Below are 26,853 nucleotides of genomic sequence, written 5' to 3'. Positions count from 1 at the left end.
GAGAGAGAGAGAGAGAGAGAGAGAGAGAGAGAGAGAGAGAGAGAGAGAGAGAGAGAGAGAGAGACTTCTATTCAGGAATCCAGAACACTGGGGTGGGTAGCGAGGTATGCACCACTGCCACTGTCAGGATAAATTTGAGTACTTAATTAGATATACTACAGATGTTACTCCGACATTCTACAACTTACAGAGATCATATCAGGACTTTCCAGGGCAAACACTGCTGTAAATTCAGCCAGTCTCCCTAGGGTCTGCAGCTACATGCTGTGATCAGACACTGAGAGCAGAATTGCCATGTGACCATATGTATATGTAATGTCTACAGCCTCCAGCTCACAGAGGCTGAGTATAGATCATGGGAACCAGGAGGCTTGGTCCTTCAAGTGGGACTAGAAGTGCCTAAAGAGGTGTTGGTCAGTAAGATGAGGTGAGGAGTGGGAATTAAAAAGCTGTGCTTTACATGGGGTAACTTTATATCGATATACTCTATTCTTGCACATGGACAGGAGAGTATATTTAAGCTGTTCTCACCAAAAAGAAATTATTGGCTTATGAGGTAACACATGTATTATGTCCACTTGATCTATTCACAATGTAGACACATATTAAAACATTGCGGTTTTGACAGGAGGTGGAGGCAAGATATTTAGTAGATTCAGTTATCACCAGCTAACAAGTTTTAGGCCAACCTGGGCCCCATCTCAAAAGAACAAGAAAAAAACACATTATACACCTTAACTGTATATAATTTCCTTGAGCAAGTAAAGAAATAAGAAATAAAATTTAACATTACTAAATTGAAGAGATTAACATATCAAGAAATTTTAAGAACACAAAGGCAATATATTTTAATTAAAATATTGAAAAGCAGAAAGTCCTGACACAGCAACAGAGAAGCTATTGTTCATGTATTCCAGATTCAGGGAAAGACTGACAGCCAATGTCTCATCAAAATCAAGGAGGTGAAAACCAGAAGTAGGGAAAGAAGTTCAAAGAGCTGGAAAAGTCAAACAAAGATTTGCTTTTTGATCTCCAGCAGCACTCCTCTTCCAAGTAGAGGGTCCTGAAGTTATGTGAAGAAAAAAGGAACACTGGCATATATGGGCATAAAAGAGCATGGGTGCTATTCTTCCTGTGATTTTCAAATGCAGCCTCTTTTTCTCTTACATGATATAGAAGATTAAGCATAAATCCTAATTTAAAGATACAAAATATAAAGTTATAATTTATGAAAATGTCTTAAAAGGGAAAACAAATAATATAGGAACAGAATATATATGATATATATGTGAATATGCACATATATAACACATATATACTGCAAAATTTTGGAAGTCCAGTTGATGTTAACTCAGAGTGTATCATTATAAATTAAAGGCATAAACTGTAGTAGCAAAGTCACTCTAGGAAAACAATTTTGAAATATATTGAATCTATACTCAATTGTTTATTACAATGTTATTAGTAAGATCCAAACTAGTTTACCAACCTAACCATCTATTATCTGATAAGTAGATAAAGAAAATGTGTATGTACACTACTCTGCCATGAGATCATGAAATCCTGTCATTTCCAACAGCATGTCAGGAACTGGTGATCATTATGTTAAGTGGGAAAAAACATGCAGAGAAAGACAAGCACTGGTGGTATAATTCATACACAGAGTATGAGTAATTATCTCATAGAATTTAACATTAGCATTGTGTGTGCCAAAGGCTGGAAGGGCAGGAGAAAAGAATAGATGTAGAAAAGTTGATCAATGGGCACTAAGTTACATTTAATGAGAATAATAAGTTCTGCTATTCTACAAGACAATAAGGAGACCATATATAATATATCATATGTTTCTAAAGAAGCCATAGGAACAATTTTTGAATGCATTCATCGAAAGAAAATGACATGCTTCTGATTAGATACATATGATTATCAAATTTGAACATAACAACACACACACACACACACATATATATATATGCTACATAGTATACCAAAAATATACATAATGTTGACTATTAATTAAATAACTTTTAAATAATAAAAAATAAATAAAACTGGAATATGATGAAAAGTAAATTTCTAAAACTACATAGTAGGAAAAAATCAATAAACACAAAATGCAAATTTGGAAGAAATAAAAAGGGTTTAAAACTTGTAAGACATGCAGAAATAGACAACAAAATGGCAGACATATCAATGCCTAGTGAGCAATGGATGAGAATGAGTTAAATCTATTATCAAAGGGAAGAAATCCAGATTATTATAAAATATTACATATTTTATCTACAACAGATTTGCTTTATATTCACTCACAGGTTGACAGTGAAAGGACAGAGTAAACATTGAATACAGAATGACACCAGACCAGAAAGACTGTAAGAAAAAACACTGTGGCATGAGACCAAAAGGACCATAAACTCATCGAGGTGTCAGTTCACCAATGATGAATAACAACGCTCAGCACATAAACAGCAGAACTTTGGGAAAGAAAGAAAGAATTTGTTGGGGGGAAAGAAGAGGTGCCCACAGTTCTGCAATAGTGACCAAAGACTCAGAAAGCTACCAGCACAGTAGACAGGACAGCCACAGGCGACATGGTCAGTGACCCTCAAAAGTCTCTGAGACTGATTGGCACACAGACCTCCCAACATGGGTCCTATGCTAGACAACATAACACGTGTGAATAAGACTAAAATCTGATTGACATGAAAATTTAATGAGGCGAAAAAAAATCAAATCATGGGACTGGAGAGATAACGCTGTTGATAAATGCACTTATAGTTCTTACAGAGACAGGAGTTCAGTTTGCAGCACCCACATCAGACAACTCATAACCCCACCTGCAACTCCACTGCCAGGAGATCTGAGCCCTTCCTCTGGCCTACATACATGCACACCCACATGCACATACATGCACATGTACACAAGTGATTTTAAAATAAGTATTTAAGAAACAAACAAATCAATAAGAAAATGAAAACACAAATAAAAATGCAACATACCAAATGCAAAATAAGAAATATGCAGTACGTAGAAAGATTTTTTTTTTACTATAAACACCTATATTCAGAATCTAATGTAGGGAAAGACAGGAGAAAAGGCCAGTGGATAGAGCACAGACTGAGGGAATGGCCAAAGAGAAACTGGCCCAATGTGAGACCCATCCCATGGGCAAGCACCAATCCCTGACGCTATTACTGATACTTTGTTATGCTTGCATGCATGAGCCAACAAATTGTTCTCTGAGAGACTCTACCCAGCAGCTGAATGAAACAGATGCAAAGGCCCATAGGCAAACATTAGACAGAGCTGGAGGAATCTTGTGGAAGATGGAAGGATAGAGGGCCCCAGAGGGGATAGAAACTCTACAGGAAGACCAACAAAGTCAACTAAGCTGGACCCTTGGTGGCTCTCAGAGACTGAACCACCAACCAAAGAATATACACAGACTGGCCTACGGCACCCACACATATGTAGCAGATGTGCAGCTCAGTCTTCATATTGTCTCACAACAAATGGAGCAGGGGTTATTCCTAAAGCTGTTGCCTGTCTGCGGATCTCGTTTCCCTAACTGGGCAGCCTTGTCTGACCTCAGTGAGAGAGGATGAGCCTAGCCCTGCAGAGACTTGATATACCAGGGTGGGGGATACTCAGGGTAGGTCTCCACCCTCTCAGAGGAAAGGGGAGGGGGATGGAGGAGGGACTGTATGAGTGGTAATTGGGAGGAGGGGCCAATAATCAGGATATAAAATTAATTAATTAATTAATTAATTAATTAATTGGAAAAGAAAAGAAAAAACAAGAATGTTTTCAAATTAATAGCTAAACTTTATACTAGTGAGGCAGAGGGAGGGAGGGACTTGGATGGGAGAGGGGAAGAGAAGAAAAGGGGACAGGATCAGGTATGGGGGAAAACAGGGGGAAGCCCAAATGACCAGAAGAATGAATGGAAACATGCAGTTGCAGGGGTAGGGGTTGGGGCTAAGGTGGGTGGTCCCTCGAGAAAGTTCCAGAGACCTGGGATGTGAGAGGCTCCCAGAACTCAATGGGGATGACCTTAGCTGAAATGCCCAACAGTGGGGAGATGGAACCTGAAGAGACAATATCCAGTAAATCGACATGGCCTCCAATGGAGAAATGGGACTACCCACTCATCTTCAAATTTTTGTCCCAGAATTGTTCTGTCTGAAAGAAATGTAGAGACAAAAATGGAGCAGAGACTGAAGGAAAGGCAGTCCAGTGGCGAGCCCAACTTGGGATCCATCCCATGTGAAGGCCCCAAACCCTGACACTATTACTGATGCTGTGTTGTGCTTGCATACATAGCATGGCTGTCCTCTGAGAGGCTCTACCAGCAGCTGACTGAGACAGATGCAGATACTCACAGCCAACCATTGGACGGAGGTTGGGGACCCCCATGGAAGAGTTAGGGGAAGGATTGAAAGAGATGAATGAGTTGGCAACCACATAGGAAGAACAACAGTATCAACTAACCAAGATCCCTCAGAGCTCCCAGAGACTAAGCCACCAACCAAGGAGCATACATGGGCTGGCATGTGGCTCCTGACACTTATGTAGCAGAGGACTGACTACATTATCTGTCCTCAGTCAGAGAGGATGTGGCTAATACTATAGAGGCTTGATGCCCCAGGGAAGGGAGATACTAGGGGGTGAGGTGGAGTTGTGTGAGGGGTTGGGAGAGCACCCTCTCAGAGGCAAAGGGAAGGGGTGTTGGGGTGAAGAACTCTGGGAGAGGGGACCAGGAAGGGGACAACATTTGGAATATAAATAAATAAAATCATTTAATAAATGGCAATAAATAAATAAATAAATAAACACCATTACTAAATGCAAAAAAAAAAAAACTAGAATAAAGAAAAGTGCATGAGAAATAGCTCTCTAGCTTTGTGTATGCATCATCCTGCTAGAGAAGCCAGGCAAAGGCATCACAATAATAAAAAGTTACAGACTGGCATCCTAAAGACTAGCATCCTAAAGATACTGAAGCAAAAGTCTCAGCAACACTGAAGAAAACAGAAATCAACTGCAAATGGGATGACGTACCAGAACCAATTACGATTTATCTCAGGTGAACGGAAGTCTGCAAACGATGGGGGGGGGGGTGTAGGAAGGTAGGGGGATGAGATAGACATGTAATAAGGAAGTTGTCCAAGAATCAATGGGCGTGACCTTAGCTGTGACTCACAGCATTGGGGATATGGAACCTGAAGAGGCCACCTCCTATAGCCAGGCAAGAACCCCAGTGGAGTGATAGGAACACCAACCCACCCACAAAGCTTTCAACCCAAAATTTATCCTGTCTACCAGAAATGCAGGGACAGTGGATGGAGCAGAAACTGAGGAAATGACCAGCCAATAACCGGCCCAACTTGAGACCTCTCCCTTGGGTAAGCACCAATCCCCAACACTATTAATGATACTCTGTTATGCTTGCAGACAGTAGTCTAGCATGACTTTCCTCTGAGAAGCTCCCAGCAGCTGACTCAATCAGATGCAGATGTTCCCAGTCAAACAGTGGCTTGGAGACTCTTATGGACAAATACAGGGAAGGATTGTGGACCCTGAACTGGATAGAAACTCCACAGGAAGACCCACGGAGTCAACTAAACTGGACTCTTAGAGACTGAACCACCAACCAAAGAGCATTCATGTGTTGAACCTAGGCTTCCTGCACATATATAGCTTGGTCTTCGTGTGGGTTCCAAATAAATGGAGTGGGTACTATCCCAAAAGCAGTTGCCTCTCCATAGAATATGTTCTTCTAGCCAGACAGCTTTGTCTGACCTTAGTGGGAGAGAAAGTGCTTAGTCCCACAGAGAACAAGGATGAGGGGATCCCCAGGGAGACACCATCCTATCAGAAAAGAATGGGAGGGGAAGGCTTATGTAAGGAGGTGACCAGGAGGGGGCAATAAGAGGGATGTAAAGTGAATTAATTAATTAATAATAAAGATTTATCTCAGAAAGGCAAAGTTGATTCAATACATAAAAAAAACAACCACCATAATAGAAAGCTCTAATACATCAAAGGTAAAGGTAATGATTATCTCAAATTGTGTTCTTAATATAGTTGATATCCTTAAATTATTCAAAAAATTGGAAAAAAAAACAGAAATTTGTAACGTATCACCAAAGAGTGTTTAGAAAGCACTGCAATTAGCAATGTACTCAAGCATACAAGACTATGAATGAAAGCCTTGGTCCTAAGATCAGGGACATGAGAAGCATGCCCATGTTCACAGCACCCACTGAACACTAGGAGCAAAACAAAAGAAACCAAAAGAGGAAAACCAGAAGAAAAGAAGCCAGGCTGCCAGGCTAGACGGAGCAAAGATCTATTCCGAAATGAGCAGAACTCCTATGTAGAAAATCCAGAGACCTTCCCAAAGAAAGTAACAGAGGTAACTGCCTTATAAAGCTGCAGGATTCGTAGAAGCACAGACATGTAAATTATTTAGTTAACTGTTATCTTGACTGAACAGTCAAAAATGAGATTAAAAACTCCATTACATTTTTAAAATCTAGCAATATGTTTCAGCCAAATATGGAGAAGCTATAAAAGAAATCAAACTTTGCTTTACATAATTAAATAAATCTAGATCCCAGTAAGGAAATATAGCTTAAGAAGTCCTACCCAAGAGATTAACTCAAGGAAGAGAGAGAAAGGAGCAAACCATGGGACACCTGTGACACCGTGAGACACGGCTGACTTTCTAGGTGTCCTGGCCCACAGGTTCCTGGGAAGGAAGCATATGATAAGAAGCAGTTGAGGCCCCATTTTCAGAATCCTTTCTCACAGAGCCTGAGAATCAAACATCGGTGTACACCCACCCAACCTTCAGCGCTGGGGGCCAGTTAGGCTCTGTATGACTCTCATCCCCAGCCTTCAGCACAGGGGGCCAGTTAGGCACTGTGTGACTGTCATCATTTCCCTTCTTGCTGGGACCAAGTCTCTGAGGAAGGTAAATGGAGAAAAGATTTACTTGGGTATTAAGGAGATGCAGTCTACCATAGAAAGGCAGGCAGCAGAAATGTAAGGCAGGCAATCTCATTGCATCCTAATGTAGAAGGAAGCAGAGAAAAGACAGGATGTGGATCTGGGATCTAAAATCTCAAGCTCCACCTTCCCCTAGTAATCTGTCTTATCCAAACAGGCTCCATCTTCTAAATAATCTATAGCAGTGTTGTTAGTTGAGTACTAAATATTCAAATACATGGGCTTCTGGGGGGCTTCACACTTAGACTGCAGCAATGAACAGACACAGTTCTCAGAATCTTTTTTTTAATTTTAGATTTTTTTATTAGATATTTTCTTTATTTACATTTCAAATGTTATCCACTTTCCTGGTTTCCCCTCCAAAAACCCCCTATCTCCACCCCTGTCCCTTTGCTAACCAACCCACCCACTCCTGCTTCCTGACCCTGGCATTCCCCTACACTGGGTCATAGAGCCTTCACAGAATCAAGGGTGTCTCCTCCCATTGATGACCAACTAGGTCATCCTCTGCTACACATGCAGCTGGAGCCATGAGTCCTACCATATGTTTTCTTTGCTTGGTGGTTTAGTCCCTGGGAGTTCTGGGGGTACTGGTTAGATTGTATTGTTGTTCTTCCTATGGGGCTGCAAATCCCTTCAGCTCATTAGGTCCTTTCTCTAGCTCCTTCATTGGGAACCCTGTGCTCAGTCCAATCATAGTTTCCTGGTTGACATCAGCCTGACTTTTCCATGTTCTATGACTCATATGTGGTACCTTCAGAAATAGTGTCTTATCCTCACATTCTGGAGGATAACCAAGAACAATAGCAATAGACTATAATGGGCTACGGCCATTTGTTCAGGAAGCACAATGTCCTGAGTTAGGTGTTGAGGAAATTGAACATGCACATGGGATATGTGGAACTGATCCTCTAGATACAGGAAGAAAGGTGAACTCAACACCCACCATAGCCCTGAACACGGTGTTGAAGGACAACAGTCTTAACCAAAAGCAGGAGGTGATGCTGCAGGACTTTGAACTTTCAAAGTCAAGCTTTATATGTGACACCAAAGCAAAAGGCAGTAAGCAGAGAGCAAACACCAAATCAAGCAAGTTGAAACTCATTTTACAGATGCAAACAATAAGGGAGGAGATGGGGCTGTGAGGCGTATGCAAACAAAGGATGACCATACAGAGTATGCAAAAAAAAAAAAAATACTCCAAATGACCCGCAGCCATCAATCTCTGAGGTTGATGCCAGAGCTGAGCAGACATTTATCCAAAAGACTAAGAAAATATAGAAGAGGCTATACAGGAAAATGAGATAGAAGACACAGGCCCTGTGTCACCCATCTAGCTGTCCATGATCATCACAGCACAGACCCCAGACCCCAACCCTAATCACATCACATCATACCCTGCCACTCCATAACCTGACTTACTTCCCCCCTGAAAAAATTAGTGAAGCATTTTGGTCATGGCCATACCGGTATCCTTCCATGCACAATGGAATATCAGTGATTTATTGTCTACACAGTGGAAAGCCATCTTCTACATAGGCACTGAGGTCAGTCAGTCAAACTTGAAACTCCAGATGTGGATGAGACCACACCACACCAGCTCCTGGAAAGCCATGTGAGCTGTGAGCAAGTCCAAGTCAGCCTACAGATGATGCCCCAGGTCAGTCCTCACAAAACTGCCAGGGAACTCCCACATGGGTGCTTACCACCCACCAACCTGACCATCATGTGTCCTTGGGGTAAATCTGAACTGAAACAACTGAGGTCAGAGCACTCTCTGTGCAGGCACTGGATGATAGGACCTGATGGCTGACATCCTGTGCCCTAAAAGGAATGGTGTGGATGGATACAGGACTGCTCTCATTAGCCCTGGCATAGGGGACCAAAGACCAAAGACCCTGATCCCCTACCCTGTCCTCCCTTGAGCCTTTGACACCACACATATTCTGAGCACAAACACTCCTTCTGGTCACTTGGTCTCTGGGATTATGAAGACTCGTGTTCCCCATGTACAGCGAATAAGACACTGATTTCAGTTCCCTATACTCAGGTCACAGACTGGACAGGAACCATGAGCTCAGAAGACCAAGCTACAGCAATGCCCACTGGGGTGATCCCAAGCCTCCGAGAAGTACTTCTCAGTGGTAACATTGCCATGCCTACTTCAGTGGTGGCTCACAATAGGCCTAAAAACCAGATTCAGCCTCCTGGAGTCCTGGCATTTCCAATAATCTATATACATGAACCCTATCCGCATGCTAGTATGGTGTATGCTCTCTTTCAATATTATTAGTGCCTTTAAAGATTGAATTTATACCATAGGTGAAGTTTCCACTAGTGTTCCAAAGTTCTAAAAATTCCTTAAAGCCAGTGTTCCAAAGTCCTGAAAATTCCTTANAGCNAGGAGCTCAGAATTCAGTGAAAAGGTTACTTTCATATGCAAGTATTTACCAAGGCCTAGGAAATAGGGGGGTTGTGGTATTGCATTATTCATGAGAAGGTCCGCTAGTGTGGAATCCCCTGGTGCTAGCTTTCACAAGGCTCAAAGGAATAGCACAAATTGTGACTAAGGTGTGAAATCCTTACCTGTCTTTAGCTGACCCTAGGCAGAACTGCTTTATCTTAACTGTAAACATTACCTGGCTCCTGTAAGTCCCTTTGAAGTCATTCCTCTGTTTTGTGTCAAGTAACTTCAATGTACTTTGCCTACTGTGACATCCTACCCCTTTGTTCTCTGTACTTTATAACTCTGGTGTTCACTTTATGAGAATGCATTCAGTTCTACACCCTCTCTCGTGTGGACTATCTGTCACTCATTCACCGAATCCTCGCTCACCTGCAACCAAGAGACCCAGTTCCACACAGATTAGGGACCCCAAGTGAGGCCAGTCTGTGGCATAACATGGACTAATATCATTCATGTTGATCAAGACAGGACTCCATTGACTCTTCCTGGGGGGTAGATGGTGAGTCTGTTCTTTGTATACAGACATTCAACACCTAGATATCAACAGTTACCAGCAAACAATGTTCCTACCTGTGCATACGACTTGGGTGTAGGCAGGATGGTCACACTGCTCTAGGAAATTCATATTGAACTTGCAATGAAAAATGTCAGACTCGACTCCCCGGCATGCTACAAATTTCTTTTCCTGATTCCCAGTGTCTACTCCATGGTAGGCTCTGGACCACTGCAGAGCAGTGCCACACTCCAGCTGCCTGTGCAGAACACTGGCTTCCTCCTTCATCAAGTCACACTTCCGGAGCAGGATGTTCTTACTCAACAGCTCTGGAGTCCCAGTACAGGGACTGCCACCACTGCCCAGCCTGGCTTCTGGTACAAAACCCTCTAGTAGGACAAAAGAAAAAGAAACTGGTCCTGGAAGCCTGTTCACATGGTGAGTGACCAAGACATACAGACATACAGACTTACTTCCTCATGGTAAAGTAGCATACAAAGGACTCCTGGTGCTGGCACCACCCTTTGCTGTTCCCTGGCATGATAGAGGCAACACTATCATCCTCCTACGATTACAGTGCCATGATTTGAGTACACCCAGTAGATAGAGTGGATGCCAAGGGAGCCTGGTCAGGATACGTGTCTCAAGAATCAAGTAATTCCCCTTAGTTAGAGTTGTAACCTGAATACCAAGAGTGTATGAGCAAGCCCCAAGGTGTTCCCTGAAGTGCTCCAAGGCAGAGAAAAAAAAGAGCTTCATCACTGACTTTGGAAAGCAGTAGACTTCAGAAAAAGTTACTGAGAGGGGGTCCAGAGATAATGAGAGCTGAGGTCCCTTAGGACATGGAATGAAAGCTCTCGCCTAGTCTCTCACCCGAGGCATCTGTAGGGAAAGGGACTCACACCTGGCCATACCTCCCTTCCTCCCTTGGATATCTGTCGCAATTCCTTTAGTTCCAAAACACAAAAGGAAATTCTGGGGACCAAAATCTTACCATCCCCTAGCTGACTCACCTGAACAAGAAATTGACACTATACACTGGCATTCACAGCCATCAGAGGGTCCCAGAACCCTGGGGAACATTCCCAAATTGTGGCTTCCTCACCATAGCACTGAACACCATAAAGCCAAGGTACCTCTGTCTCTTCAGGTCTCAAAATATGCTGATAGGTACACTGCGCACGGCCACAGCCAAGCTGTTTGCAAATCACTAAAGCTTCCTTCAGACCCCAACTTGGGTCCCCACACACCAGGCCTTGGTGTCCACCATACTGCACATGCAAGTTACCACTACAGGAATTTAAATTCCCAATGAGACATATGGAGCCCTCTGCTGATGTATCTTCGGGAGCAAGAAGACAACACAAAGAGAAAAGTCCGAGGTCTTCATTGAGAGCCCGCCATATTTGGAAAGCCCATCTTCACCAGTCATCAAAATCCTTCTTTTTCGTCAAATTTCCCTACCATTAACATTGCATTGTGATAGCATTAAGACGGTCACTGTGATTAAATGAAAGTTAGTAGAAATGAGCACACACACATACACACACACACACACACACACACAAATGAACCATAGGCATCACCAGCCTGTGCCGTTCCTGAACACAGTCACCTATGTTTCACATTCCAGTATCCCTGACACTCAAAGCCAGCACACACTCACCAGGAAGAAGGTGTCAACAGGCTAGCATCAAAGGCCACAGCCCAAGAGAGAGTTCCATGCCAGATCTCCTTAGGAGTACAGTTCCCCAGGCTGACAGGATCAGAGCAGGTACCTGTCTCTGCCTCCAGGCTTCTTGTGGATTCTAGCTCAGGGTGACACTATTCTGAGGCCAGAGCCCTTAAGCAACCTGAGATCCTCCCCCTATATCAGAGCTGTCATCTGTCACCCAGAACAAGCACTTACCCACTGTGCCAAAGCCCAGGGATCACCAGTACTGTGGGCTTCCTGTAGCTGGTATCTGAAGCAGTTCAAGGTATGAAGACAAGGAGTCTCCTCCCAGCAAGGTCGGAATGGCTATAGCTGCCAAGGCCAGCATCAAAAAGGACATCAAGGGCCTTTCTATGCCTCAAAAAGATCTTGGTGAAGAGCTGAGTCCTTCCTAGATCAGTTTATTGTCAGTAGACAGGCTTGGCAATTTGATCATAGTACCGAAAAACATGTTTTCCCTGATCCCAGATGCCAGAGGGGTATGCCTCCCTGTGGTAGCATGCCTACCTAAGAAATGACTACGCAAGCAAGTTCACATTATGAGATTGAAAGATACACTGACAAATGTGTAGACAAGAGGATACATCACCATTAAGATCACAGTTCATCTGTCTACTTGCTGATGAGGCACTACCAGCTATTGTTTGTCAAGATGGACATATGGAATTTATACTGAAATGCATTTTGCCCATTGGTCTGGTATCTTTAGGTTTGTAAAAATGAAAGAAAGGCAGAAAGGAAGTGAAAGAAAAAATAAGAAAGAGAGAGAGAGAGAGAGAGACAGAGACAGAGACAGAGAGTCCTTGATGAACCTACAGCATGGAAGCAACCATTTCTCTTTTTTTTTTTATTTTCTTTATTTACATTTCAAATGCTATCCCGAAAGTTCCCTATACCCCACCCCGCCCCTGCTCCCCTACCCACCCACTCCCACTACTTGGCCCTGGCCTTCCCCTGTGCTGGGTCATATAAAGTTTACAAGACCAAGGGGCCTCTCTTCCCAATGATGGCTGATTAGGCCATCTTCTGCTACATATGCAGCTAGAGACATGAGCTCAGGGGGTACTGGCTAGTTCATATTGTTGTTGCACCTACAGGGTTGCAGCCCCCTACAACTCCTTGGGTACTTTCTCTAGCTCCTCCATTGGGGGCCCTGTGTTCCATCCAATAGCTGACTGTGAGCATCCACTTCTGTGTTTGCCAGGCACTGGAATAGCCTCACAAGTGGCCGCTATATCAGGGTCCCTTCAGGAAATTCTAAAGAAGGAAATCCCCTCAGAAATGGTTGCTTCCACAGAATGCACATGCCAGCAAGATTCTTCAGAAGCAACCATTTCTGAGAGGATTTCCTTCTTTCGAATTTCCCCTATTTATATCATTTAAAAGTTCATAACAAACATCAGTTATGTTGATAGAATTACCTCAGTCAAAAGACATATGAGAACTCATGACATAATTTTCAATATCCAGAATCAAATTAAAAATCCAATGTTCTTTAATTAAAAAGTATTAAGAATGACAAAAAGATGGCACAAAATGTATGGCCACAGGAATGCTCCTGAGTAAACTCTGATACCAGTCACAAAGTACCTCAGTGCCAGCCATTGTGGGACTATGGTCCAGAGGTGTGCTTGATGAGAGGGGGATCCAACTTCCCTGAACAAAAAAGGGGGCCTAGTTACAGAGGGGTATTCTCCCCATACCCATGGTCACCTCTGTCTTCAGCCTTTCCATCTCGGTCATGACTATGCCCTAACTCACTAAGGCCAGTGTCTAGGACACACAAGTCCCGTCTCCTAAGGCTAACACCAAGTGTCCACAGGATTTCCCATAAATAAAACAAATGAAAAACATTTGCATGTTTCCCAACTTTATTGGTAGGGGTTGGATCCTTACCTAGTGTACCTAGAAAAGGGCTTGGAGAGATCATGCAGCTTCCAGAGAGAAAATAACTAGTCAGAATGTGGACAAAGAAGGATGGTGGCAGGGGAGGCCCAGAGCCCATAACGAAGAAGTCAATTTCAGCCCACTCTACTGCCAGAATCCCCACTGGATGCTGAGGCTTTGGCTAAGTTGCCCTCTACTGGTAACCAGCTCTTTTGCAAGGTTACTAAACATTAACAGTGCTGGGGAGTACATCTTCACCCTCCTGCTGGTTAAGCTACCTGCTGGTTGTGCTGGGAGCTATAGGGACATCATTTTTTTCATGGGTTGATGCCATGTTTGAGTGAGTTTTTGCTGATGCATCACACGTGCTCTTGAAAGTAATTTTTCACCCACAGTCCTATGGGTGACTTCCATCACTCCACTGGTTCATTTAGCTAGTCTCTGATAAAATCCTGTTTTTGATTAGTTGTTTTTGTTCCCTATTTGTGGGAAATAATTTATTTTTTGCTCACATCTGCCCAGGAAAAGTCAAACAGCAGTAAGTGTTACATGGATGGATGGCTGAATTTTCGCAAAGTCAACCTGGTATCTAGAGAGAAAAGGAGGTTCCATCATTCATCAAGAATCCAGCCACATCCTTTTTTTTTTCACCAGAACACTAGGAGGACCTATAGATACCAGGAGGAGAACTCATATTCTAAAGCACACACGGAGGCTTTACACTCCACAGAGACACTGTAAAAGTCAGCACACCAATGAACCAGTAGATGAACCCAACGTTCCTCAGAATCTCATGGTCACCCATTTGGATCAGGCTATGGATAATGATACACATGTACAATCTACTCCATGTGGAACAGAGAATAAGACTCAAGGACACATGTGTCCCAAGAAGCAGGTGATACGGAAAGTTTCTTTTGGTGAGGAAGATCATGCAGAGTCATCAGTGGGACAATGGATAGAGAACAGCATGAGAGTGACATGAGCCAGTCCAATGAAAAGGGAAGTCCAGAACTGTCTAGACATAAAGGATGTGACTCTGAATGAGTATGGTCAGTTTTATTTTGTGAAGGTGTAGTCACAAAAATTTTGGTCACACCATCAAGCTTCTAGTATATGCCATTCTCAAGACAAGTCAGGTGTGAGAGCTACAATGTTGGGTGCACTGACTTTCTACAGAAGTAGGGCGGCTATGCTAGCAGGTAACGTAAGAGTTCACACCCTGTTTCATGAGGAAAAAACTACCTCTCAATAGAACTTAGAAGCAAGGGGTAGGAATTCCACAGTCTGCTTACAATTTGGTCAAGACAATAATCAAGAAGGAAATTAAAATCTTTTTTTTAATTGAATGGAAATGAAAACATAACATACACAAACCTATGGGGCCCAATACAGGCAGTTCTAAAGGCAAGTTCATAGCACTAAGTGCCTACATAAAAAAGTTGGGAGAGATGGCATATTAACAACTAAATTGCACAACTGAAAGCCCTAGAACAAGAAGATACCATACCTAAAAACATAGATGTCTGAAAATATTTAAATTCAGGGCTGAAATCAATGAAAGGGAAACAAGTAAACAGCAACCAAAACAAACAAAGTAAACACTAAGAATCAATGAGACAGAATTAGTTCTTAGAGAAAATCAATGAAGTTGCCAAAGAAGATCTCAGAAGATGGAAGTCTCCCTTGCTCATGGATTGGTAGGATTAATATAATAAAAACAGCCATCTTGCCAAAAGCAGTCTACAGATTCAGTGCAATCCCCATCAAAATTCCAACTCAATTCTTCAGAGTTAGAAAGGACAATTTGCCAGAACAGGTTCCCCTCTACCCCCCACTACCCCACCACCCCATCCACTTTCCCTCCCAAGTCTCTCCCTCCCTTGCCACTTGTGATTTCTTTCTTCTTTCTCCCATGTGGGACTGAGGCATCCTCACTTGGGCACTTCAGCTTGTTGAGCATTTTTAATTCTGTGGACTGTATCTTGTGTATTCTGTATAGGTTTTTTTCTTTCTTTTTTTCTTTTTGACTAATATCCACTTATTAGGAGTACATGCCGTGCATGTTCTTTTGGGTCTGAGTTACCTCACTCAGGATGATATTTTCTAGTTCCATCCATTTGCCTGCAAAACTCAGGATGTCCTTGCTCTTAATAGCTGAGTAGTATTCTGTTGTGTAAATTAACCTCATTTTCTGTATCCATTCTTCTGTCATGGGACATCTAGGTTGTTTCCAGCTTCTGGTTATCACAAATAGGGCCACTATGAACATAGTGGAATACTTGGCTGATCTGGTATTCGGCAAGGGAAAAGGACTGAAGCCCTGAGGGCCAGCACAAAGAATGCAAACAGGCAACCTCAGGAAATAAGAGGTTGGGGGGACTCCCCAGAATGCACCCAGAGACCTGGGAGGTAAGAGACTCACAGGACTCATAGGGAGGGTCCTTTGATGAAATGCCCAACAGTAGGGAGAGGGAACTTACAGAGCCTACCTCCAGCAGGAAGACAGGGCATCAAGTGAGGGATGGGGTTGCCATCCTACAGTCACAACTCTGACCCATAATTGTTTCTGTCTTAAAGAATTACAGGGATGGAAATGGAGAGGATCCTGAAAAAAAAGAAGGTCCAGCAACAGACCCAAAGTGGGATCCAGATCAAGGGAAGGTCCCAAGGCCTGACACTATTACTGAGGCTATGGAGCGCTCATAAAAAGGGATCTATCATGACCGCCCTCCAAAAGACCCAAAAAAGGCAGCTAAAAGAGTTATTTGCAGTCGGACAGTTGTGGCACAGGCCTCTAATCCTAGCACTTGGGAGGCAGAGGCAGACGGATTTCTGAGTTTGCGGCCAGCCTGGTCTACAGAGTGAGTTCCAGGACAGCCAGAGCTACACAGACAAACCCTGTCTCAAAAAAAAAGAGTTATTTGCACACAACCAATGAACAGAAGCTGCTGATCCCTGTTGTTGAATTAGGGAAGGCTGAAAGAAGATGAGGAGAAGGGTAATTCTGTAGGAGGACCAAGAGTCTTACTTAATCTAGACCCCCGAGATCTTTCAAACACTGGACCACCAAACAGGCAGCATACACCAGCTGATATGAGGCCCCTAACACACATACAGTAGTGGACTTCCAGGTCTGTGTTCATTCAGAGATGATGCACCTAACCCTCAAGAGACTGGAGGCCCCAGGGAGTTTAGAGGTGGGGGGGGGCATCCACGTGGAGATGGGTTGGAGTGGGGAGGAGGTGTGAGATGTGGAGCAGTAGGAGGGTGGATGGGGAGGGCAGGGAATAGAATATGGAGTATAAAAACTGAATTACAAATAAAATGAAATTTAAAAAAAGAAAAGAGCAATTTGCAAATTCATTTGGAATAAAAAACAACCCAGGATAGTGAAAACTATTCTCAACAATAAAAGAATTTCTGTGGGAATCAGCATCCCTGATAGCAAGCTATACTACAGAGCAGTAATGATGAAAAAACTGCATGGTTTTGGTACAGAGACAAGCAGGTAGATCAGTGGAATAGAATTGAAGACCCAGAAATGAACCCACCATACCTATGATCACTTGATCTTTGACAAAGGAGCTAAAACCATCCAGTGGAAGAAAGACAGCATTTTTCAACAAATGGTGTTGATTCAACTGGTGGTCAGTATGTAGCAGAATGCAAATCCATTCTTATCTCCTTGTACTAAGCTCAAGTCTAAGTGGATCAAGGAACTCCACATAAAATCAGATACATTGAAACTGACAGAAAAGAAAGTGGGGAAGAGCCTTGAATACATAGGCACAGGGTAAAAGTTCCTGAACAGAACACCAATGGCTTATGCTCTAAGATCAAGAATTGACAAATGGGACCTCATAAAATTGCAAAGCTTCTGTACGGCAAAAAAGGACACTGCCAATAGGACAAAATGGCAACCAACAGATTGGGAAAAGATCTTTACCAATCCTACATCCAATAGAGGGCTAATATCCAATATACACAAAGAACTCAAGAAATTAGACTCCAGACAATCAAATAACCCTATTTAAAAAACGGGGTACAGAGCTAAACAAAGAATTCTTACCTGAGGAAACTTGAATGGTTGAGAAGAATCTAAAGAAATGTTCAACATCCTTAGCCATCAGGGAAATGCAAATCAAAACAACCCTGAGATTCCACCTCACATCAGTCAGAATGGCTAAGATCAATAACTCAGTTGACAGCAGATGCTGGTGAGGATATGGAAAAAGAGGAACACTCCTCCATTGTTGGTAGGATTGCAAGCTGTTACAAACACTCTGGAAAACAATCTGGTGGTTCCTCAGAAAATTGAACATAGTATTACCTGAGGACACAGCTATACCACTCCTGGGCATATACCCAAAAGATGCTCCAAGATATAACAAGGACACATGCTCCACTATGTCCATAGCAGCCTTATTTATAATAGAAGCTGGAAAGAATCCAGATGTCCTTCAACAGAAGAGTGGACACAGAAAATGTGATACATTTACACAATGGGGTACTACTCAGCTTTTAAAAATGATGACTTCATGAAATTCTTAGGCAAATGGATGGAACTAGAAAATATCATTTGGAGTGAGGTAACCCAGTCTCAAAAGAACACACATGGTATGCTTCTCACTGATAAGTGGATATTAGCCCAAAAGCTCGAAATGTCCAAGATACAATTCACAGACCACATGAAGCTCAAGAAGGAAGATCAAAGTGTGGGTGCTTTGGTCCTTCTTAGATGAGGTAACAAAATACTCATGGGAGCAAATACGGAAACAAAGTGTGGAGCAGAGACTGAAGGAAAGGCCATCCAGAGACTGCCTCACCTGGGGAGCCATCCCATATACAGTCACCAAATCCAGACACTATTGTGGATGTAGCTGTCTCCTGAGAGGCTCTGCCAGAGCTTGATCTATACAGAGGCAGATGTTTGCAGCTAACCATTGAACTGAGTACAGGGTCCCCAATGGAGGAGCTAGAGAAAGGACTGAAGGAGCTGAAGGGGTTTGCAACCCCATAGGAAGAGCAACAATATTAACCAACTAGAGCTCCCAGGTTCTAAACCACCAACCAAGGAGTACACATGGAGGGACCCATGGCTCCAGCCACATATGTAGTAGAGAATGGCCTTGCCAGGCATCAATGGGAGAAGAGGCCCTTGGTCCCATGAAGGCTTGATGCCCCAGTGTAGTGGAATGCAAGGGTGGGGAGGTGGGAGTAGGCCGGGAGGCATACCCTCATAGAAGCAGGAGGAGAAGGGATGGGATATGGGGTTTCTGGGAAGGGGGAGTTGGGAAAGGGGATAACATTTGAAATGTAAATAAATAAAATATCCAATAAAAAATGACTAAGCATAAAAAATTATATTATCTACCCCTTTCCTACACATACCCCCCAGAGAACCCCTTTTCTTTATTGTTGTTACATACATATACATGTGTACATACATGCATACATACATACATACCCTGATGAGTGTAGTTTTTGTTGGTGATGTATATATATGGTTTTAGTGCTGACCACTCTGTATTAGAGAACTAATTAGGAAATTTACCCCTGGGAACGTCTACTTCTCCCTCCCTCCGCAGTTATTAGTCACCAGTAGTTCTTTCTCTACAGGTGGAACACCATGACATTTCCCCTTCCTCATTAACCATAATATCAATAATGATATTGGCATTGTCCCAGTCTTGTTCGATAGTCATTTCTAGGAGAGACCGTCCCACAGTGGACTTTCTGCTAGTCTAGTTCTTACAATCTTTCCACTTCCCTCTACTGCAAAGTTCCCTGAGTCATGGATGCTGGAGCTGAGATGTCGATGAACCCACGATGGCTGAGCCCCCCTACTCATTGATCTCTATATCACAGCCAGTTTACGGTTTTCTGTAATGGTCTCCATTTACTGTAAGGAGAAGCTTCTTTGGTAAGAGGCAGTAGCTACGTGCGTACGTCGGTATAAAGAAAAGATTTCAAATGTACTTGAGGAATTGTGGTCTAGCAAAGTGGCAGTAGTAGATGAAGCCCTTTAACAGGCCCAAACATGACGAACAAGGCACCAGCGAGTCCTGCCCTTACCCCATACTCTTGCTAAATAAACCACTAGACTCCCCATTAGACTCCTCATTTGGTCCTCATTCTGACTCATTCATGAGGCTGACCACCAAGGTCCAGCTATGAAAATACACTGACTAACCTGTCCAATCGTAACCTACCAGCTCACCCTAGCACAGACTTCCCCTTTTTTCTCTTTAAAAAAAAAAAAACAAAAAACAAACAAACAAAAAAAAAACCTTCTGAGCCACCTGCTGCTGTTTCTGCCTGGCTCAGAGTCAGTCACCCTGACTTTAGGTTGCTTAATAAAAGATCTTTTTGTGTTGGAAACCAGTACTTGGGTGAGGTTAGTCCCTAACCAGGGCCCCAGAAGAGAGTGGTGCTCAGGTCCCTTCAGTAGAGTCTTTCCTAGGATCCATGACCTCACTAGCCCCAGCACTGACTAGCTTACATTCCCTCCTGTTGAGTGGACCTTAAGTTCATCTGTACAGCTGTTGGTTACAACCTACATCTGAGTGCCACTTCTTGTACCTTGACAGCAATCTTGTCACACTGGTCATTGGTGTGTTTCATAGGTGTCACATCTCAGTGGACTATTCATTGGCAGAAGGCTAAAATACGGGAAAGAGGCTGTAAGGTTAGACATAACTCAAACAATCTAGTCCTCTGACCTAAATTGCTGTGTCTTTAACAATAGGGGTTTACCTTCAACTTCTGAGAGACGACCAAGGACAATAGTAATGGCCTATATTTGGGGGGGGGTCACCTGGAGTACCCTGAGCCACTCAAAACGAGGCTTCTGGTGCCTCATATTGAGGTTTTATTAGTCTATGGTTCTTATGTGAAGTATTGTCAACCCAGGTGATGTAACTTCCTTTAAGATATAATTCTAGGCAAATATAGGCATATATGATGCTCTGAGGCTTCATCAGACAACTTTAGTATTAACTGTCCCTTGTCCCTCATGTCTTCTTGTATCCTGTCCAGTTGGATAGCAACTGTATCCTGTTATTCCCTCAACAACCCACTCCCTACCACCACCCACGGTACCTCACACTTCCCTGGTTCCTGTGGTTAGTCTGTGTTGCATACTCACATCTGAAGTCTGGAAGCTAGGAACCCCAGGTGAGGGGGAATACATAGCATTTGTCTTTCTAGGTATGGCTTACCTCACTAATATGATCATTTCTAGATCCATCCATTGGCCTGCAAATAACATAATTTTATTTTTCTTTACAGCCAAGTAGTATTCCACTATGTATACTTAGTACACAATTTCATCACTAATTTCATCTATTGAAGAACACTGTGGTTGCTCCCATTCCCTGGATCTTGTGGATAGGATGGCAATGAACATCGATGAATAAGGAGTATCTGTAGAGTAAGGTGTCAAGTCCTTTGAGCATATGCCAAAGTGTGGTATAGCAGGGTCACTTCTCTTTAGCTTTTTGAGGATTCTCTGTACTGATTTCCATAGTGGCCACACCAATTTTCATTCCCACCAACAGTGTCTAAGGGTTTCTCTTTCCCCACAACCTCACCCGAACTTCCTGTCATCTATTTTGCTGATCTTAGCTATTCCAACTGGGGTAAGACAATTAGGAGTCACTCAAGATCTTCTGGCTCCAATGGGCTTGGGAACATCCACTTGTCATGGTCTGCCCTCCACAGCACACAGAGCTTGCCTCATAGGTTCAAGCCCCATTCCATAGTTGCTGCCGTCTTTTGTAGTCACCTACCCTCATGGTACTAGCATCTCCAAAATTCTGGGGTCACCATAGCAACTAGACTGAATCTTCACCAGTAGCCTATACTAGACTGTCTTTAGAGACTCTAGTTTTGCCACATGGTGCCAAGCCTCAGTTTCCTTCTTAAATGATAGGGCTCTCATACTGCCAAAATCTATACTACCTGAAGAGGCTTGTGCACATTACCAAGTCTAGAAGGCAGCATGATATGCAGCCTTACCTCTTCCCTACTCTCAGACCACAGATGCTGTGTCCTGACCCTGAAGAAATACTCCCCAGAGGTTTTGTTTCAAAGATGCTGGTCCCTTTTTATTGCAGCTAATTTCTCCACCCCATCTAACTGAAATCAATTGTCCTAATAAAGCAAGATTTCATTTCAGTAATTCTGATCTTTTGTTAATCACGGCTAATTCTTCAGGCCTAGCTGACCCCAAATTCTTAATTCAAAATATTATGTCAGTAGCCTGCCAGAGTCATTGCTTCCCTCTGAAACCTTCCAAGCCAGGCCTCCATTGTCTGTGTCTCTTTCAGCTTCCCTGTCTTTCAAGCTCTCACCACAGCCTATTAAGCCCTGAGTACTCAATGACTTTCCTAGCCCCAAATTTCAAACCCCTTCTATGAGCATCCCCAAAACAATATAAGCAGATCTGCCCCACTCTCTGGTACCAATTCTTTGTTCTAATATGGTTTGTACTGCTATGATAAAACATGACCAAAGGAAACTTAGAGGTGAGGGCTGTAATCAACGTTTAGCTTACAGTCTATCATGAAGGGAAGTCAAGGCAGGAACTTGGAGGCAGAAACTGAGATACAGGCTATGAAGGAACACTGCTTACTGACTTCTTCTCTACGGCTTCCTTAGCCTGCTTCCTTATACACCCCAGGACCGCCTGACCAGAGGTGGCACTGCCCACAGTGGGCTAGGCCCTCCCATATCAATGATGAATCATGAAACATCTCCACAGACTTGCCCATGAGGAAGTATTTTCTCCATTGAGGTTCTTCTTCCCAAATGGCTCTAGCTATGTCAAGTTGAAGATAAAACTAGCTAGGACATGCTATAATGGGGCAACAAGTAGATACCATAAGCTAATAAATGAAAAGCCCAGCACCACAAGTGGGCTACTTCTTCCAGAGTTGTTGGCCACTGAGGTTAACCTCCAGAGCTTGACAGCAAGACCCTATTGCTAAAGACATACTCGAATCCTAGAACATGAAGAAATCAAGTGGGCACTGACTTGCAAACTTCATCCCTACCACCCAGCTTTCATTGTGCTGGAAGGTGCTACACATGCTACTAGAACAGCAGTCATCAATCCTACCCAGCTATAAGCACAGAGAGCTATAAAAATGACTGACCTGGCAAGATGTGAGAATTAGCACAATAATGGCATGGATATTATGGGAGTCACTGACTGCTTTCTAGTTGGATAGAAAGCCTACTGTACAAGATGAAACATGTACATGCTATCATTATAAGACCAAGAACCTATGGCTTGGCCTATGACAGCAGCTGTTTCGTTTCCAATAAATTAAGTTTATCAAGAAAAAAGTTGCATAAAATCTACATAGAGAGGAGTAGGCCTCATATCAGGGGCTTAGGACATGGTCTAGAACACCCCCCAAAGCGGTCTGCAGATGCAATGCCATTCCTGTCAAACCCTGAGCAGGTTCTTGGAAAGTTAGGAAGTTAGTCCTAGCATTCTGGTAGAGATGAAGATTCCCAAAGACCCACAACCATATCAGCAGCTAAATACATGCTTCCTCATTTCAAAACTTACAGCGGAGCTACATGAACCAAAGCACTAAGGCTAAACACAGAAACCAGTGGAACAGAAATAATAGTAAAGAAACCATCACACACACTTATAATCATCAAATTTCTTAAAGGGCTATGACCATTCGTGTAGAATGAACAATGTTTTAATAGAGGTTCAGGAGAAACCGAATATCCATGCGGAAAGTGTGGATCAGGTCCTCCCAACACCAGAAACAAAGTGACTCAAGACCCATCAAAGCCCAGGACGTAGTGCTAAGGGACAGCAGAAAGCAGGCAGTGAAGCCACAGGGCTTCAGACTTGCGATGTCAGGTTTTAAATGTGACACCAGAGCAGAAGCACAAAGCAAAGACCAGAGGCTGGGATGAAGCAGACTTGAAGCCGTGTGTACAAAAGGATCTCTTCACAGGGGAAGCAACACACAGGATGGAGTGATGCATTTGTTAACAAGGCTCTCATGTACAAATGTGCAGAACCATTGACACCACTCAGAACACACAGGCCACCTATTGCTGAAATCCATAACAGAGTGGAGCAGACATTTGTCCAAAGGTGAACAAGGGTGAACAAACCTGAAAGGCTAGAGATGGTGAGAAGAAAACCAAGGAATCTGAGTCAGAGGACATGGGTCCTGAGTTACTGGACAAGCTGCCCATGGTCATCACAGCACAGACCCCACCTCCCAGTCCCTGACCACACCACATCACACACCACTAGTCCATAACCTGACTCACTTTCCCATGAAAAAATTAGTGTAACATCTTGTTCATGGCCACAGCAGTGTCCAGGAGCTAATGAATAATGTAAGATCAGTGATTTATTGCCACACAGTAGAAAACCTGCTTCTACACCGGCACTGACTGAGTCCTAGTCAAAGTGGAAACTCCCAGATGTGGATACACCACCACCACACACCAGCTCCCAGAAAACCATGTGAGCTGTGAACAAACCAGGTCATCCTACAGATGGTGACCCCCCAGGTCAGCCCTCACTGAACCTCCAGGGAACCCTGACAGGGGTGCTCACCACCCATGTCAGACCTCCTCCATGTGTCCTTTGGACAAATGCTGGACTGAAGCAACTGAAGTCAGCGAAGGCTCCATGCAGGCACTGGATGATATGACCTGACAGCCACTACTTAGTCCCCAGAAAGGATACATGATGAGGATACAGGACCACATTCATCATCCCTGACAGAGGACCACAGAGTAAGTGCTTGGGTCTATGGATCAATCACCTTGATCCCCTGTACTGTCCTCCCTTAAGCCTTAGATGCCACGTGGATACTGAACACAAGCACTCCTAGTCACTTGGCTTCTAGGGAATCACGGCCATCTGTATCCTAGACAGGGTAATGAGCCCAACTTTCAGGGGTTTCCCAGAGTTTCCCATAACTACCTCTTGGTGGCAAAGTGGATTGTTTTCAACTACAAATCTGGAGTAAGGGTTCTATTGACACTACTGTGTCACAGTAGCGGATATCACAGGCTTCTTTCTTTGTATCCATATACCAATATGAAGACTAAAGTTCTCAGCGTGGGTGCTCCTACCTGTGCATACAACCTGGGTGTAGCTCAGAAGGTCACATTGCTCCAGGAAGTTCACATTGATCAGGCAATGTAAAACGCTGGTCTCTGTTCCCTGGCATGTAAGGTACTTCTGCTCCTGGTTCCCATTAGTCCATTCGTGGGCTCTGGACCATTGCAGAACAGTGCCACATTCCAATTGTCTGCATATAACGCCAGCCTCCTTCTCATGAAAGTCACATCTCAGGGCAAAATTGGAAGCCCCAATGGCCTGTGCAGTCCCAGCACAAGGACTGCCACCATCAACTAGACCCATGTGTATTGTGGCACCACCTGGTGGAATAGAAGAGAAACTGAGTCTTGGTATCCTTTCCCTAGAGCAAACACAGGGATAGACACTGACTACCCCACATTGCATCACTGCCCAAGGTGCTCCTGGAGGTGTCCCCACCCTTTGCTGTTTTTCTAAGGTAACAAATCCCATCCTTCCAGGGAAAATAGGCCAGGACTCCCACTTCCTATACCTGTAGCTAACTCCTTGGCTGAATTCGTATGCATACTGAGAATGGGAATAGTAGTCACTATTAACAAGGGAAGTAGCTAACTTTTGAAAACTTAAAGATATTATTTAAAGTTACTGGGAAAGTGTCTATAGAAGATGATAACCCAACTGTCTTAAGACTCCAGGCATAACGTATGTTCATACAGGCCAGACCCTTCCCTGGGCAAATGCCTTAATACTTCCACGACCAAGACAGAGAAAGAAGTCTCAGGGTCTAAGGAGCTCAGGGTCTCCATCTAACCTACCAGAGCAGACAATCACAGCCACACACTGGCATTTGCAGCCACTGATGGTCCCCCAGGACCCCAGACGGCACTCCAAGAAGGTGGATTCCTCGCCATGGCACTGGGCATCATATAGCCAAGGTTGCTTCATCTCTTCAGGTGTCAAAACATACCGGGGCATAAACTTCACAGAGCCGCAGCCGAGCTCTCTGCAGATCACCGAGGCCTCCTGCATGCCCAGGCCGTCTGCACACATAAGGCCCGACTGCCCATCGTACTGCAAGCGCACTTGGCCTTCACATTTATTATCACCACCCAGGAAACTCACGAAGTTCTCAAGAGTCAGATCTTCAGGAATAAAGGCAAAGCAGAACAACAACAATAAACATAGGGATAACATTCTGCATTTTATTTGTAATGTTTCATAATTAGACAGCTCATCTGCAGCTGGGCATGGTGCCACGTGCCTTTAATCCCAGGATTCGGGAGATAGAGGCAGTTGAATCTGAGTTCGAAGTCAGCCTGGTCTACCGAGCAAGTTCCAGGACAACCTGTGCTACTCAGAGAAACCCTGTCAAGAAAACAGAGGAGGAGCAGGAGCAGGAGCAGGAAGAAGAAAGCTCATCTTCGCTACTCATCCTAATCCATCCTTTTTGTTGTTGTTGTTGTTTTTCCAGATTTCTCAGTCGTAAATACTCTGCATTGTTACAGAATCCAAATGGTTGCTTTGATGACATCGAAGTTAGCAGAAGGAAACACACAAAGTAAAGGCATCAGACATCATCAGCAGTCACCTATATACTATACACCTGTGTCCTTGACACCCAAAGTCTTCACACAGCGGCACGCACTCACCAGGAAGGAGAGGCCAGCAGGCCAGCAGCAGTAGAGGCCACAGTCTGAGAGAAGAGAGGGCCATAACCGGTCTCCTTTGTAAGTACAGTCCCCAGGCTGATGGTGCCTGTCTCTGCCTTCAGGGAGAAAGTGAACTCCAACTCAGGGTGACAATATTCTGGAGCCAGAGCCCTTCAGCACCATAGGCTCCTCCCTCACATGAGAGCTGTCATCTCTCACCCAAAGCAAGCACTCACCCACCGAGCCAGAGCCCAGACAGTGCCAGCACAGCGAAGCTTCCTGCAGCTGGTGCCCAAAGCAGTACCAGCTGTGTGGGGAGCAAGGAGTCTCTTCCCAGAAAGGCCTAGATGGCTGTAGCTGCCAAGGTCAGTGTCAGAAAAGACATTAAAGGCCTCCTGCCTCACACAGAAAATCTGGCTAAAGACCAGAATTCTTCCAAGATCTTTGGTGTCAATAGACAGAGTTGGCAATTTAATCCCAGTGTTTTCAACACATTTGCCCTTGGCCCAGCCATAAGAGGAGTGTACGTCT

The 26,853-nt window shown here is 43.8% G+C and overlaps 1 protein-coding gene across 1 annotated transcript in view; it reads right to left on the bottom strand.

Moving 5' to 3' along the window:
- Positions 1 to 26,386, bottom strand: part of LOC110327662 (scavenger receptor cysteine-rich domain-containing protein SCART1-like) — a 56,148-nt gene extending 29,762 nt beyond the window's left edge. The window contains exons 1-5 of the mRNA XM_021206820.1: positions 26,323 to 26,386; positions 25,489 to 25,815; positions 24,706 to 25,014; positions 11,641 to 11,782; positions 10,448 to 10,508 (exon numbers count right to left, since the gene is read on the bottom strand). Of these exons, the coding sequence (XP_021062479.1) occupies positions 10,448 to 10,508; positions 11,641 to 11,782; positions 24,706 to 25,014; positions 25,489 to 25,815; positions 26,323 to 26,386 (903 nt within the window). The remainder of the gene's footprint in view (positions 1 to 10,447; positions 10,509 to 11,640; positions 11,783 to 24,705; positions 25,015 to 25,488; positions 25,816 to 26,322) is intronic.
- Positions 26,387 to 26,853: the final 467 nt, after the last annotated feature.

The sequence above is a fragment of the Mus pahari genome, chromosome 1 (genome assembly GCF_900095145.1).
Source record: "Mus pahari chromosome 1, PAHARI_EIJ_v1.1, whole genome shotgun sequence".
Taxonomy (NCBI): Eukaryota; Metazoa; Chordata; class Mammalia; order Rodentia; family Muridae; genus Mus; species Mus pahari.
Note: the sequence above shows the minus strand (reverse complement) of the source record. Positions and strands in the feature narration are given on the sequence as shown.